A 13,158-nucleotide genomic window follows, 5' to 3' on the forward strand; every position below is an offset into this window, starting at 1 on the left:
TCCGTAATAGAGTCGAGGAGAGTAGTCCGACGCTAGATTTCTTGAAGCGAGTTATTACAAGTTGTAAAATAAACTTAGCATGTTGAAAATAGCAAGAAAATATTTATTTCATTGACAAATAAGAATTGCCCACTTTTTCCAGTAAATTCTCATTTAACATGTCGAATCATAATTTGAAACTAACTTGTGAAAAAAACAATTTTTTTTTTGAATTTCTTATACTGGCCATGGTTGTTGATATGTTAGCCGTTGGTCGGTCATAATCGGTGACATGCTTGGCTTGTAATAAACGTGCTGATAATGTCCACAAAACTAGCATGAACATTACCAGGACTGAGCAGAATTGAGAAATAGTGTATTAAATTCTACAAATTGATTTTACAGTATCTACTGTAGAACGGAATTAGCTCTTTCACAACTCGCTAATGGAATACTATCTTTAGATGTCATTATTATCATAAACTACCTAAGCGATCGAAGATTATAACTTAAATCTAGATGACAAATAATGATGGACGCTTGCACACTCACAGCTGCAGCAGAAATATATTGATGAAGATTTTATTTTAATTAACTTTCTCCGTGGAATATTTGCAATTATTAGCTTATAAAAGGATTCAGACAGTAACCAAACACTACTTGTAATATATTTCACAGAAAAGACATTGCTTTCTTAAGAAACACATGAGCGGTTAATATTAAGGATTCGATGGATATTTAGTGTTTAGCGACTGTAGTGTTTGGCGACTGTGTTTAGCGACTGAGTGTGTTTAGCGACTTAGTGTGTTTAGCGACTCTGTGTGTTTAGCGACTGAGAGTGTACGCGTGATGGGTTGTGTGGTATCAAGTTCGCGTCTCGCGCATTCTGACGATAAAGAACTTCCACAGTTTGTATCAGCTGAGGATATACGACTCGTACAGGAAAGCTGGTTACTCGTGCAGCAAGACATGGATAATATAGGACTTATCATATTTAAAAGGTAAGGCCGGATATTTTGAACAATGGGTCATGTAAAAGTATTAGGATTTCTGGCAATTTCTTCTACAGATAATGCTTATGTTTATGATGATAATCATAATAATGAAATAGTAACAAATGTAATATTTATATTTCATTTCTTTACCATTACATATGGCAATATAATAACATATTTTGAAATGTGCAAGGAATATATTAGATATAATGATATCAGTTTAAATTGAGCCATATGCCAACTTTGTTAGTGCTACCAATTAAATCCTTAACCAGACAAATAACATTCCTTTCACAATCTCATTTCTAATAGCAGGATAAGCAGGTATCCAGAAACTTTCTAAATAACTCACGGCTCTCATCTAAAATTACTCTCAAATTGTGGTCAGATGCAGAGGGACTATTTGATAGCGATTATTTATAGCCAAAAATACACTCTGGGAGAGTATCATTTCTAGAGTAAATCACACTGTAACCCAACTCCATTTTTTTATGTTTGCTTGATTGGTTTTGCTTACAGAATGAATTTTCATTTCCACGAATCTGTTTCATTGAACCTTTCATAAATATTGGCGACAAATGGTAAAGAACAGTTCTCATACAAGGTTTGTTGTTAGCAGAACTTAATACCTGGAAAATATGAGAAAACTCATTAGCTAACATTGGGCATTATTGAAATGGTTAAACAGAACAGTCGCCATATAAATGATCAAAATGCTATTAAGGCTCATCTATTATATGCCGAAGTGTTAATTATCTCACGCAATACTGTCTGTGACTTTACTACAATAAGATCTATAATGAATTAGATCTACCAATATTTGTATCCATTATAACCCACTCTTCTGAAATTACACAACACTGGTCAATGTCCGTATATCAATAGCGGTATCTAGTTTTTCTCCCAATTTTAACTTTGTTTCAGGTTTTTCAAGGACAACAGAGATTTGAAGCGGTTGTTCTACACAAAGTTGCGAGGGGAAGACATGGAGATGGGCAATATCGAGGAGGGTGAATTTGATGAAGATAAACTCCGTATGCACGGCCGTATAGTCATGGAAGCGCTAGGAGCAGCAGTTGAATGCTTAAACGATAGTGAACACCTCACAGCTTTACTCATTGGTACCTACCAATAAATATCCACTTTACTTGCTTTTACATCTCCATTTGTATATTATATCCGTGACACTCGATAAATTGCGAGTACCTTTACAACCAATGATAACTTAATTTTGAAATTTGGTATCCGTTTAGAAACATATGTTTTAAAAAATGAAACTCAGAATCATAATTTTTTTGAAAAGTCACAAAAGTAGGCATTCATTCAACGCACTTTTCAAACGAACGAATCATAAAAAAATATGAAAACATCGTAATTCTGCTCAACGCAAGAATATTTTTATTATCTTTTTCGTGTTTTTGAGCACACTTACAGCAAAAATTCTTTCTTGTATCTCTATACGATGCCGCGAGAGAAACTTCGTGACAACGAATGCGCATAGACATACTGTAATTTAAAATAACACTTTAGTGACGTGTTAACCCATGCAGACTTCTTGGTCCAAAGCATAAGAATCCTACAAGTGCTTTATCAGATAAAAATCCGGCGAGCTGGAGGGCCAGTCTAAAACGTTCACTAAATGTGCAGGGCTATCTAGTTTTCTGGGTTGGAGTACAGCCATGCATCAGTTCCAGTCTTCTGTTTGTCTGCAATTCAGATATAACAGAAAATGTAACTGAGATATTCACCGGAGAGGTGGAGATATTATTTTAGCGAAAAGTGCTTTACTTGCGTTACACGGAAAGTTCACTATTAGATGGTTACTAAATACTCTTCCGTATTTTAACTAATATTTTTCATAAAATGAATAGAACTCTAATGAGAGCTAAAATGTCAAACTAAAATTATGTTACCCTCGACCAGACCTACAAATTTTATTTGGTATGTGGTATGAAAATCTGCAATAAACATATATTGTACTCCCATATATTCTTTTGCAGGTATCGGTGAAAGGCACGTGATGTACGGTGTAAAGTCTGATATGGTTCCTGTAAGTATATAAAAGTCCAGTCCAAATACAGTTGAAATTCGGTATCTTGTATTCCATAATTTACTTTGAGATAATCGAAATTTGATATGTTGTACACGTGTTTTCGGGACGGGACTTGAAAATGTCTTTGAGATCGCTGGAATTTCGACATAAGCGAGTTCGAGATATGGAGTTGGCTGCATATTTTTCCTTGTCCGGACTACACATTACCGGATCTTATACCATATCTTCGAATTAAATATTAGCATCGTTTAATGTTAAGAGCCGCGGAAGAACTAAATTACTTTTATGGACTGATTTATTTCATATATCTGTATTAAGTTGCCAATGGCAATGCTTTATTACGATTACATACTTCAAAACAAAATAAGCTGCCCTCCAAAAAGCTTTGACTAAGATGTACGAGTACTTTTTGGTATCAACTCACAATTTCTGTCTTACTAACCTTTTCGTATCAACTACATAATAACCCATAATAACTGTAAAATCACGCCAGAAAAAGGTGAGCTTTTTAGATTTTTTGAAGCATTGGATGGCTTATCGAGTATGTTGAATGTTCGTAGATCAGTGACTGACTTGAAACGCTCGTCGTTCTCGAATCTTTACTGCATTTAACTAAATAGTACAGATGAAAATAATTAAATAAAAAGTTCTGAAGTGCTGTAACATCTTTTTATGCATTTAAATGTAATCTAAGAAAAACTGTATTTGAAATAAGTGGACTAAACCAATAATTAATAAAGTTTATTTCCGATATACATGTGAACGGTCCTTGGCACAAAAATCCACTGAGTATAAACTGCTTAAACGTACACAAAATCTCGTATTGCTCCGAAATAGCAGGATAGTGTAGATAAAAGTTATTCTGACAAAGTGAATCGCTTACACACGTTACGGTAACAAAAAAAAAAACAACAAAATAAAACAAAACAAAAGACAGGAACATCAGCGATGAAGGAAAATGGTACTTATGTATGTGTATTGATTGACATGTTTACAAGAATGCAAAGTAACACAAACAGACAATGACAACACAAACACTGAGACGGTGAACACTATGTAACACAGTCCTAGAAATGGTTAGCGTTGAGCCCCATTAATTAAGCTTTCAGATCTGCCTATCATGAGTCTGAAATTCAAGGTATGTCAAAAATGTACAATGTACGTTTCGCATATAACAAAAATTCAATGGAAATACAGATTCATACAAATATTCCTAAATCCGGTTTTTCTGTCTTTAATGTGCAAATTATTGAAAATGTTTTTATTTTAATCTTCAACTTGACTATTTGTTCAGAATGTTGAAATATTCCGGCAAAAGAGATACATACTATAAAAATACACGAAAGGGTATGTTTCATAAAATCAAATAAAAGGTTAATTTCTGGAAGGGATCTGCCTTTATAAATCAAAACAGTGAAGCGCTTCACATCGCTGCTACATGAAGTAGCACATCTCCGATTGTTTCCGAATAAGTCGAAATACGGGGGAAATGTCTAAAATACTACCAAAATCTTATACAAGCTTAATAAAAGGTAATAATTGATATATATTAATAACATAATACAGTTATACTAATAGTAATTGCATATCTTGCATACCAAATTTTTATGCATATCATTATTCTCTTGTTTTTCTTTATTGTTAAAAGAGAGATGGAATTCTAGATCTGCGTATCGCTTTTTGTTATTTCATTTTCGGACAAAAAGTGACTGTGTGTGGACATTGATACAATTGCAGTCGATTTGTACATTATATACTTTTCCTTTTAAGCTCTATAGATCGGATCTTGCTATTTCGAATCAAGATCTGTACATAAAATGGGGCTTACTTTTATAACGTCTAAAATAACATTTCAGAAGAAAATGAACCGTTTAAGATAGAATATAAAGCTCAACCATTTTTTTTAATAATACATTTTTTATTATATACATGCATGTACAATTTCAGTTGTATGGTACCATAAATGTAACTTTTTGTGTTGTATATTTGGAAAATATATGTATGTGGTGTTAAATAGAATATGACTTATGTATTTGTTTTATGATTATTTGTCGCCATATTTTGTCTATAGACCTTTTTACAAAAGCTATCGGTTGCTATGTTATGTCACGGATGTTTTGATTTTAACGCGCATGCGCTCTTAACGTGTGGCAAAGAACGCTCAACGATAAGAAAACCTACATAAAATTATCATTATATTACGAATTGTTTTGCCACTATAAAGATAATTTCAGTCAAGTAATTTATTGTACAGTATGTTTTGATTAAAGACATGTATGTTATTAATCATATCTTACCTGAAAAGCCTGCTTTATATTCTTATTTTCGTCAGAAAATAACAAGCATTTCCAGTCTATTTCCATACATCATACAAATATAAAACTTGTTTCTTACATTTAAAAATGTCATATTTTCTTTCATTTTATCTATTTTTTCCTCAAAACTTCAAATAGTTGTTGTATATATTTTTCTCCGACTTGAATGACGGGAGACAATCAAAATCCCCTTGATCAAAATCCCCTACACTGAAAAATGACAGGGTGTTACAAAATCCCCTTCATACTTTTGCAGGGGGTATCATAATCCCCTCTGTGATTTTTACTTATTTCATCAAGTTCAAATACAACTATATACAACTTTAAAGTCTACTGCATAAAGCACGTAAATACAATGCCTTTAGGAAACATAATATAATTTGGAGCACTGATATCTATATATCTATAATGTTAATCACAGAGGGGATTTTGATACCCCCTGCAAAAGTATGAAGGGGATTTTGTAACACCCAGCCATTTTTCAGTGGAGGGGATTTTGATCAAGGGGATTTTGATATACACTCTTGGGGTCGCGGCTTCTTGTCACTGAAGTTGCTGTTTTAAGTAATATACAGGAAATTATTACGTAACTATTATGCAAATAACATGATAAAACATAGATCACCTGGGTAATCAAGACCCTAACTTAATCTCGAGGGTGTCCCCTAATTAGAGCGGATCATAAAAGTTACTGAAGCATATACGATGGCTTTGATGTAACATACTTTAATGCCGTGATAAGAACGCACTCGGATTAATATACTACGTGGCGGAGCTGTTTTGTGAATCAAAAATAAACATTTCACGTGATATCTAGTATTTAAAAATCTATAAGAATATACTTTGGAACTTTAATGGACATTTCCTTTTAAAACGATGAAAGTGTAGTTACAAAACATCTAAATTCGTTAGATATGAATCAAATCAATGACTATTATATAAATATTGCATTTCTTTGCCGTGTAATAAGACTTTTTTGATAGATTTAATCGAGACGTTTACATATCGCTGACCCCTATATTTATTCTAATATTTCAACATTGCGTCAATCAGTAGCATTCGAAAAACGGCGATAACTTTCTTTTTCTAAATGAAACATATGTGTGAGCACTCATTTTCTTAGTTAGATCATTTCCAAACTTATTGTTGTAGTTTCGATTCAATATTTGATGAAAAATTGTTTTCGAAATATTTTGCACGTAGCATAAAAAAGAAATAATCAATGCGAAAGTATCAATCTCTCAACGGGTGATATGAAACAATAATATCACATGCGCAGAAAAACAAAATAACGCTATTGCGCATGTGATATGAAATTATGGATCATATCACCTGCGCAGAAATTGAAAATAACGATTTTGCACATGTGATATAAAATCACTGGGGAATATGATATATTATTCAAGTTAAACTAATGGGAAATTTGCATTGGACATTTATGTGAGGTATAATAAAACTACATACCAAAGGAAAATACCTAATATAAATCTCCGATAATTACTATATTTTATTACCCGCCGCCAAGACATGCTGGATCATTTTCATATCGAAAATGTATCGTGCGCAGAAGTCATAACCCGTAAATTAATATAATAATTATGATAAAGAATGTAAGTGTAGACACCCCTCACCGCTACCCACCCCTTCTCTATTTAAATCTGACCGCTGCATTTACCATCCCAACACTTTGATACTGTCAAATAAAAACTTTCAAATTCAGAGTCAATAGAAATAAAAAAGTAACAATTTTAAGATGATGATTATTTTTTTAATACGGAATGAATTGACCCCCATTTGAGCATAATTGGATACAAAATCAAAGGCTGAACTTTGTTAATTGAACATTTTATTTTCAACTTCGACTTTTAATTATATTACAAGTATCGTGTAAGCTACTTGCTACAGGTGGTAAGTTCTGCGAGATCATGTTGGGAAATAAAACAAAAACTTTATTATTACTTTATTAATTCATGGAAAATATCTTCTTTTTTATTTTTCTTAACCCAAGTTTGTCGAGATCAAAATTGCTGAAAAATAGTTTATTAATCCAAAATCATCGCTGATAATGCGCATTAGTTAAAGTATATCAGCTGTGGGTTTGCAAAGATCTACATATATTTTCCTTTGTCTTGCGGTGGATATTTACTATAAAACAAAAACAAAACAAAACAACTATAAAACGCGAAAATTGTCTCCTGTTGCTAAGGAAATAGCTCTCTGTAAAAAGGTCTATACTGTTGTTTATTCCACATGGATCTAAAACCTTCTGGATGAATTGTAAAACTTGTAAATCAGTGACATTTTTAGTGTTTTTATCTGCTTGGTTGTGTTCTTTGCTCCCTATTGCTATCTGAAACGCAGAAATGTATTTTTATTGTTTATATTTGCACTGCGTTATTGTTTTGTTTAAATGTCATTTTGTTCAATGTTCAATTGAATGCACACAAATTATTTTATGCTCGTTATCAAATTGTTCGCAAAGCATTTTCTAATTATCTTTTGAATCCATAGAAGACCTTATCGTTATAATGCTCTCGTTAATCATAATATTGTTCAAAGAAAGTTAATACATTAATGGATATTATCACCTTCTAATTTAGTACAGTGTTATTATTTTTGAAATAATCACTAAAAGATTGGTCGTCTGATAACGTTTTAGACTGGAAATCCAAAAAAAGGACCAATATGTCAATATGTGCATAAAAGGAAACTATTAGTGAAATATGTTTCTTGACATACGAAGTTGATGTCAATCGTTATACTATACTTGGTTGTCTTTCTTATTACATGTAATAATAGCCAGTAGAATCCCAGTAATTAAAGAATTATTAAGCCATTAAGCTATCGTATGAAGTATCAATATTATCTCAGTTCAGGGCGCATAAAGAATAGTTACTAGTAATATTTCCTCGAAGTAGCACTTTTAAGTTATATTGATTAGGACAATCCTTGAAAAACGGTGAGGAATATGTCCTAGAAGTTTGAGATATTCATACTGTGAAAGTGCATTAGACTTCTCGTTTGCATCACGAAACAATTAAAGAAACATCTTGGTGTAAGTGCATGTCTTTTCATTGACAAAATAAGACATCAGCCGCCCAAAACTCAAACATCAACACTAATATTTGTTTTCAATTAATGCGGCGTCTTCAAAATAAACAGAAATCAGCGGAATCCCACACGGATTCCAAGTTGGAACTGTTTGTAAATTGGTCTACTCCGTGATATAGAATGTCATGTCACATCATTGATAACAGACGAATAAATGCGATTGTTTTAAAAGAATTGTCTGATAAATGTAATCAGTGTGTTCGCAATTGATTTCTTTTCAGCGCCTGTGGCCTGCCATCGTTACAACACTTGAAGAACAATTAGGAGACAACTTCGACAATAAAGTAGGAAAGGCATGGGAGAGGGTGTTCCAGTATATTGGAGGAAAAGTTATTGAGGGTATAAATAGGTGGAAGAAGAAAAAGTAGTTCCGTCAAAATGAACACTGTTTATGAAGCTCAAGTGCATTAGTGGACATTTCATAATACCTTTTAAGTTTTAAAGACCCACCACGACCTAGTGACCTACTTTTTCACCTACAAAATTTCATGAAAATCATTCTTATGATACAGGTAATATACACTATATAACAACTATTATAGAAACTAGAATAAAGAAAAAATTATCTACATACTGTGCATACATCGATTTTAAAAAAGCATATGATTGCATTAATAGAAATATTCTGTGGAAGAAACTTCCTGAATTAGGAATACATGCTAATTGTAAGATGTATGCAGCGCTGAAATCCCTATACTCTTCTGTGAAATCATGTGTTCGTCTAAATTCTTTTACCACAGACTGGTTTGATGTACACATGGGTTTACGACAAGGATGTAGTTTATCACCAGTACTTTTCAACTTTTATATTAACGATTTTGTATCTATAGTTAAATCATGTGGTTACGGTGTTGACATTGGTACTAATGATAAATGCTGTATTCTGCTCTATGCGGATGATATTAGTTCTTCTGGCAGGTTGTGAATCTGATCTTCAAAGTATGTTGGATATCTTGCATGACTGGTGTACTATCAACTGTATGTCTATAAGTCCGACAAAGAGTCAGGTTGTTCACTATAGACCAAACTGTATAGATAGAACAAACTTCAAATTTAGGTGTGTGGACTGATGAGATAGCCATAGTTGATAGATATGTTTATCTTGGTTTGGTGTTGACTGAATTTCTTGATTATAACATTACAGCAAAGATTGTCTCACAAGCTGCCGGAAGAGCTCTTGGTGTGATTATTGCCAAGTTTAATAATGCTGGAGGGCTTCCATTAGATGTTTATACTAAGTTATATGATTCAATTGTTTGGCCGGTGATTGCATATGGCGCTGCCATTTGGGGTACGAGATCATTCTCCTGTATAGATGCTGTTCAACACCGAGCTATGAGGTTCTATTTAGGAGTGGGAAGGTATACACCGAATGCAGCTGTAAATGGAGATTTGGGTTGGGTAGCTCCTTTTGAAAGACAATGGCAATCCATATGCAATCTGTGGTCAAGGTTTAGTAAGATGGATGATGATAGATTAAACAAGACGTGTTTATATATGGTATGAACAATGCTAGGGGTAACTGTAGGAACTTTATGTACAGAGTCAAAAGTCACCTAAGTAAAATTGACTGTTCTCAGTTTTATGATATAAGCTATCCTATTCCCAAGGCTGCTATGAAAAAATCTGTATTAGAAAAGATGAGATCAATGTTTCAGATATCATGGCTCTCTGTTGTTAATAAAACTAATAGTATTAGAGGTACTGGTGGAAATAAACTCCGAAATTATAAGTTGTTAAAACAGGACATCTTTTGTGAGAATTATTGTAAACTGGTAATACCCAGAATGCATCGGTCTTCTTTTGCTAAGTTCAGATTTGGAGTTGCACCTATCCGTGTAGAAACGGGTCGATACGAGGGATTGCCTATTCAGAATAGAACATGCTTATGGTGTAAGGATTGTGTTGAAGATGAGTTTCATGTTCTTTTGCACTGCCATTTGTATACTGAAATTAGAGCGAGTTTATTTGAAAAAGCTGTATCAATAGACCCAGATTTCTATAAAATGAACGATACAGATAAATTCATCTTTTTGTTCACAAATTCAGATATTATTCGTTGCTGTGCCAAAAGCTGCCATCTTATACTACAACGTCGACAATTATTTGCTTGTAAATAGTTTGGTTCTTGACCTTGGTATCTGAAATAGACACTGACTGAGAAAGTGTGTTGCTTCCTGAAATTGATTCTGGGGGGAAAAGTTGAGAAAACTGTTTCTCCTTTTGCCTCTCTAGTTCCTTATTTGTAAGTTTTGGCTGCAGTCAGCAGATGTTTGAGGTAGGAAGGTCAAATGCCAGGTTTATCTATAGTGTAAGATGTTTAAGGCCCTGTAACTAGAATTTTATTGTAAATTGTACTATATAAATTTTACTCTTTTTTAAACGACATAGATGACATTAATGTTCACTATTTGACGACATAGTATTATTATGTGATAGGCTCCATCATGCCACTTATCGCATGACTGGGTACTTTTTCAGTGATTAGGCAAATATGTGATTTTGCAAATATCATGTGTTAGAACATGCAAAGATAATATGACATTGTATTCTAAGACATCTCCATTTACTGACTATTTGCTTTGAATACGTCTGAAACATGTTAACAGAACTTTTAGCTGACCCTTAACGTTTTCAACAGGCTAGGTGATTGTATATGTGTTGGTAAATACCATATTTCTGAAATTCTGTGATATTAATAGTACAATATTAAATGTTAAAGGATCGATTTCCTTTATACAGTTTATATAGGTAGAAACTTTGCAAATTACATGTCTGGTCTTAAATGTACATGTTTTTAGTCTTCTATAAAATCTTTTTAGGTTGGCCATATATATATAGTCTTAAGGTTTTTAGCTCGACTTTTCAAAGAAACGGTAGAGCTATTGCACTCGTCCCAGCTTCGGTGTTAAATAATAATATATTTACTAACTGTCAACTATCGAAGTCTACGCCTCATAACTCTGATTTGAATATAAGAGAATTATCCCCCATTATAACTTAGGAATTTTGGTTAATGTTTTTGATATAGTCAAATTATTTTAGTTACCATCAAAACTTAGAATAATTAATAACTATCCAAGTATACACAAGGAGAAATAATCCCCATAGCTCTTATCTGAATTTTGACAGAGTTAGGCCCCTTTTGTGGTGTTTTTTTTTTTTTTTTTTTTTTATATATATATATATATATATATATATATACTCGCGTAGCTCTAATTCATAGTCAAGCACTGAAAAGTCGAACGAGCTGTTTATTGTAATGGTCAATGTTGGTTTTATAAATAAATGATGAGACAGCAAAGTTCTAGGTTGCCTGTTTTAATTGGTATATTGTTTCGAAACCACATGCAATTCATAAAATGTGTATGTTCTAGTCTCCTGTAAATCTTTATAGATTGGTCATGTATATGTTGTCTTAATGTTTTTTATATTGTAAATGTCAATGTTTGTTTTATACATGAATGAGACTTAAATAAACTAAATAAACTATACTACAAATTTTCAGGTGGACAATTTAGGTCCTTCCTAAATAAATGTGTTTTCAGAACTTCATCTGCAATCTTATTCAGTCAGTATCTTTTCAGCATGGTTTTAAGAATATAGATGAATAACTATCTTACACTGTATAAACAAAATGTGATTGAATTTAACTAAATACACCGATTTCTGTACATATTGCTATATTAATTCAATAAAATGTTAAGACATTAAACACATTGTCTTGGCCTAATATATGTCGCTGTCAATTTGAAACTAAATACTTGTATATCTCATATTTTTCATGCAAATCATGTATAATTATCACTATGGAAATACAAAAGAATGCAGTTAATTTGTTGCGTGTCTTTAGGGATTATTTTACTCTGATCTTTACACGTTTATAATATATCAACATATTACCTCACAAAACAGAAGAAGTAGTACAAAGTCATTATTATTCTATTGAGAATTATGCGGCTGTAGAACAGCATTGAGATATCGATACATTCAAAATTCAAATATGACAAAAAAGACTTTCATGAAGTACAAGCGGAGTTAATGTCAAGGCGTTCAAGCAGTATTTTGAACAATATGAAGGTGAAAATATTAAAATGTTATTTAAGGAAGGTTATCATACCGGAACCAAGGTTATTTTCGTCGTCTTACCCCAAAATATTCTATGCACTCATTTCTGTAAAGTGAAGTGTTTGTTTCATGACCGATACGTTGAAGATTTTATCGGCGATGACTATTAGTTTAGCTGCTGCTAATTGATACTTCTCGTGTTTATACATATAATATTCATACACAATATTATCACCTTATGTCTGTATTGTTCTAGGCCGGCTTTATTTCAGTCTCTATCCCTGTGGCTGGAAACCTTCATAAATATCTGATAGCTTTTAGCCAAGAATATTTAAGCACGAATGCGTATACACACTAAATGACAAATTCCTTTTAATACTTAACTTGCATAGCCCGTTTAAGAAGAATATATACGGAACAAGATAATCCTATATAAAAAGATGTATTTTTAATAATTTTAGGAGACGTCTATCATATATTTTTACATATTTGTTCATTTTGTCTGTGTTAATGGTTCTATTTTATTAATAAAACGTTATGTTATAAATCAGTCATTTGTTCTTGTTAACTGTTTTCATGTCACAATTATTACGTCATAACGTCAAACGTCATAGCGGCGCACTGTAAATTAAAACAT

At 32.6% G+C, this 13,158-nt stretch overlaps 1 protein-coding gene across 1 annotated transcript; it reads left to right on the forward strand.

Moving 5' to 3' along the window:
- Positions 1-303: 303 nt before the first annotated feature.
- On the forward strand, positions 304-8,985 carry LOC123545361 (uncharacterized). Its single transcript, XM_045331684.2, has 4 exons — positions 304-980; positions 1,899-2,095; positions 2,975-3,024; positions 8,675-8,985. The coding sequence occupies exons 1-4, from the start codon at positions 829-831 to the stop codon at positions 8,819-8,821; spliced, it is 546 nt and encodes a 181-aa protein (XP_045187619.1). The 5' UTR covers positions 304-828; the 3' UTR covers positions 8,822-8,985.
- Positions 8,986-13,158: the final 4,173 nt, after the last annotated feature.

The sequence above is a fragment of the Mercenaria mercenaria genome, chromosome 1, assembly GCF_021730395.1.
Source record: "Mercenaria mercenaria strain notata chromosome 1, MADL_Memer_1, whole genome shotgun sequence".
NCBI classification, from domain to species: Eukaryota; Metazoa; Mollusca; class Bivalvia; order Venerida; family Veneridae; genus Mercenaria; species Mercenaria mercenaria.

Bases quoted from the DNA above. Each gene is read 5' to 3' on its own strand.
- LOC123545361 (XM_045331684.2), top strand. From the start codon at position 829: ATGGGTTGTGTGGTATCAAGTTCGCGTCTCGCGCATTCTGACGATAAA. The intron at 981-1,898 runs GTAAGGCCGGAT...ACTTTGTTTCAG, and splicing joins GGACTTATCATATTTAAAAG to GTTTTTCAAGGACAACAGAG. The intron at 2,096-2,974 runs GTACCTACCAAT...ATTCTTTTGCAG, and splicing joins CCTCACAGCTTTACTCATTG to GTATCGGTGAAAGGCACGTG.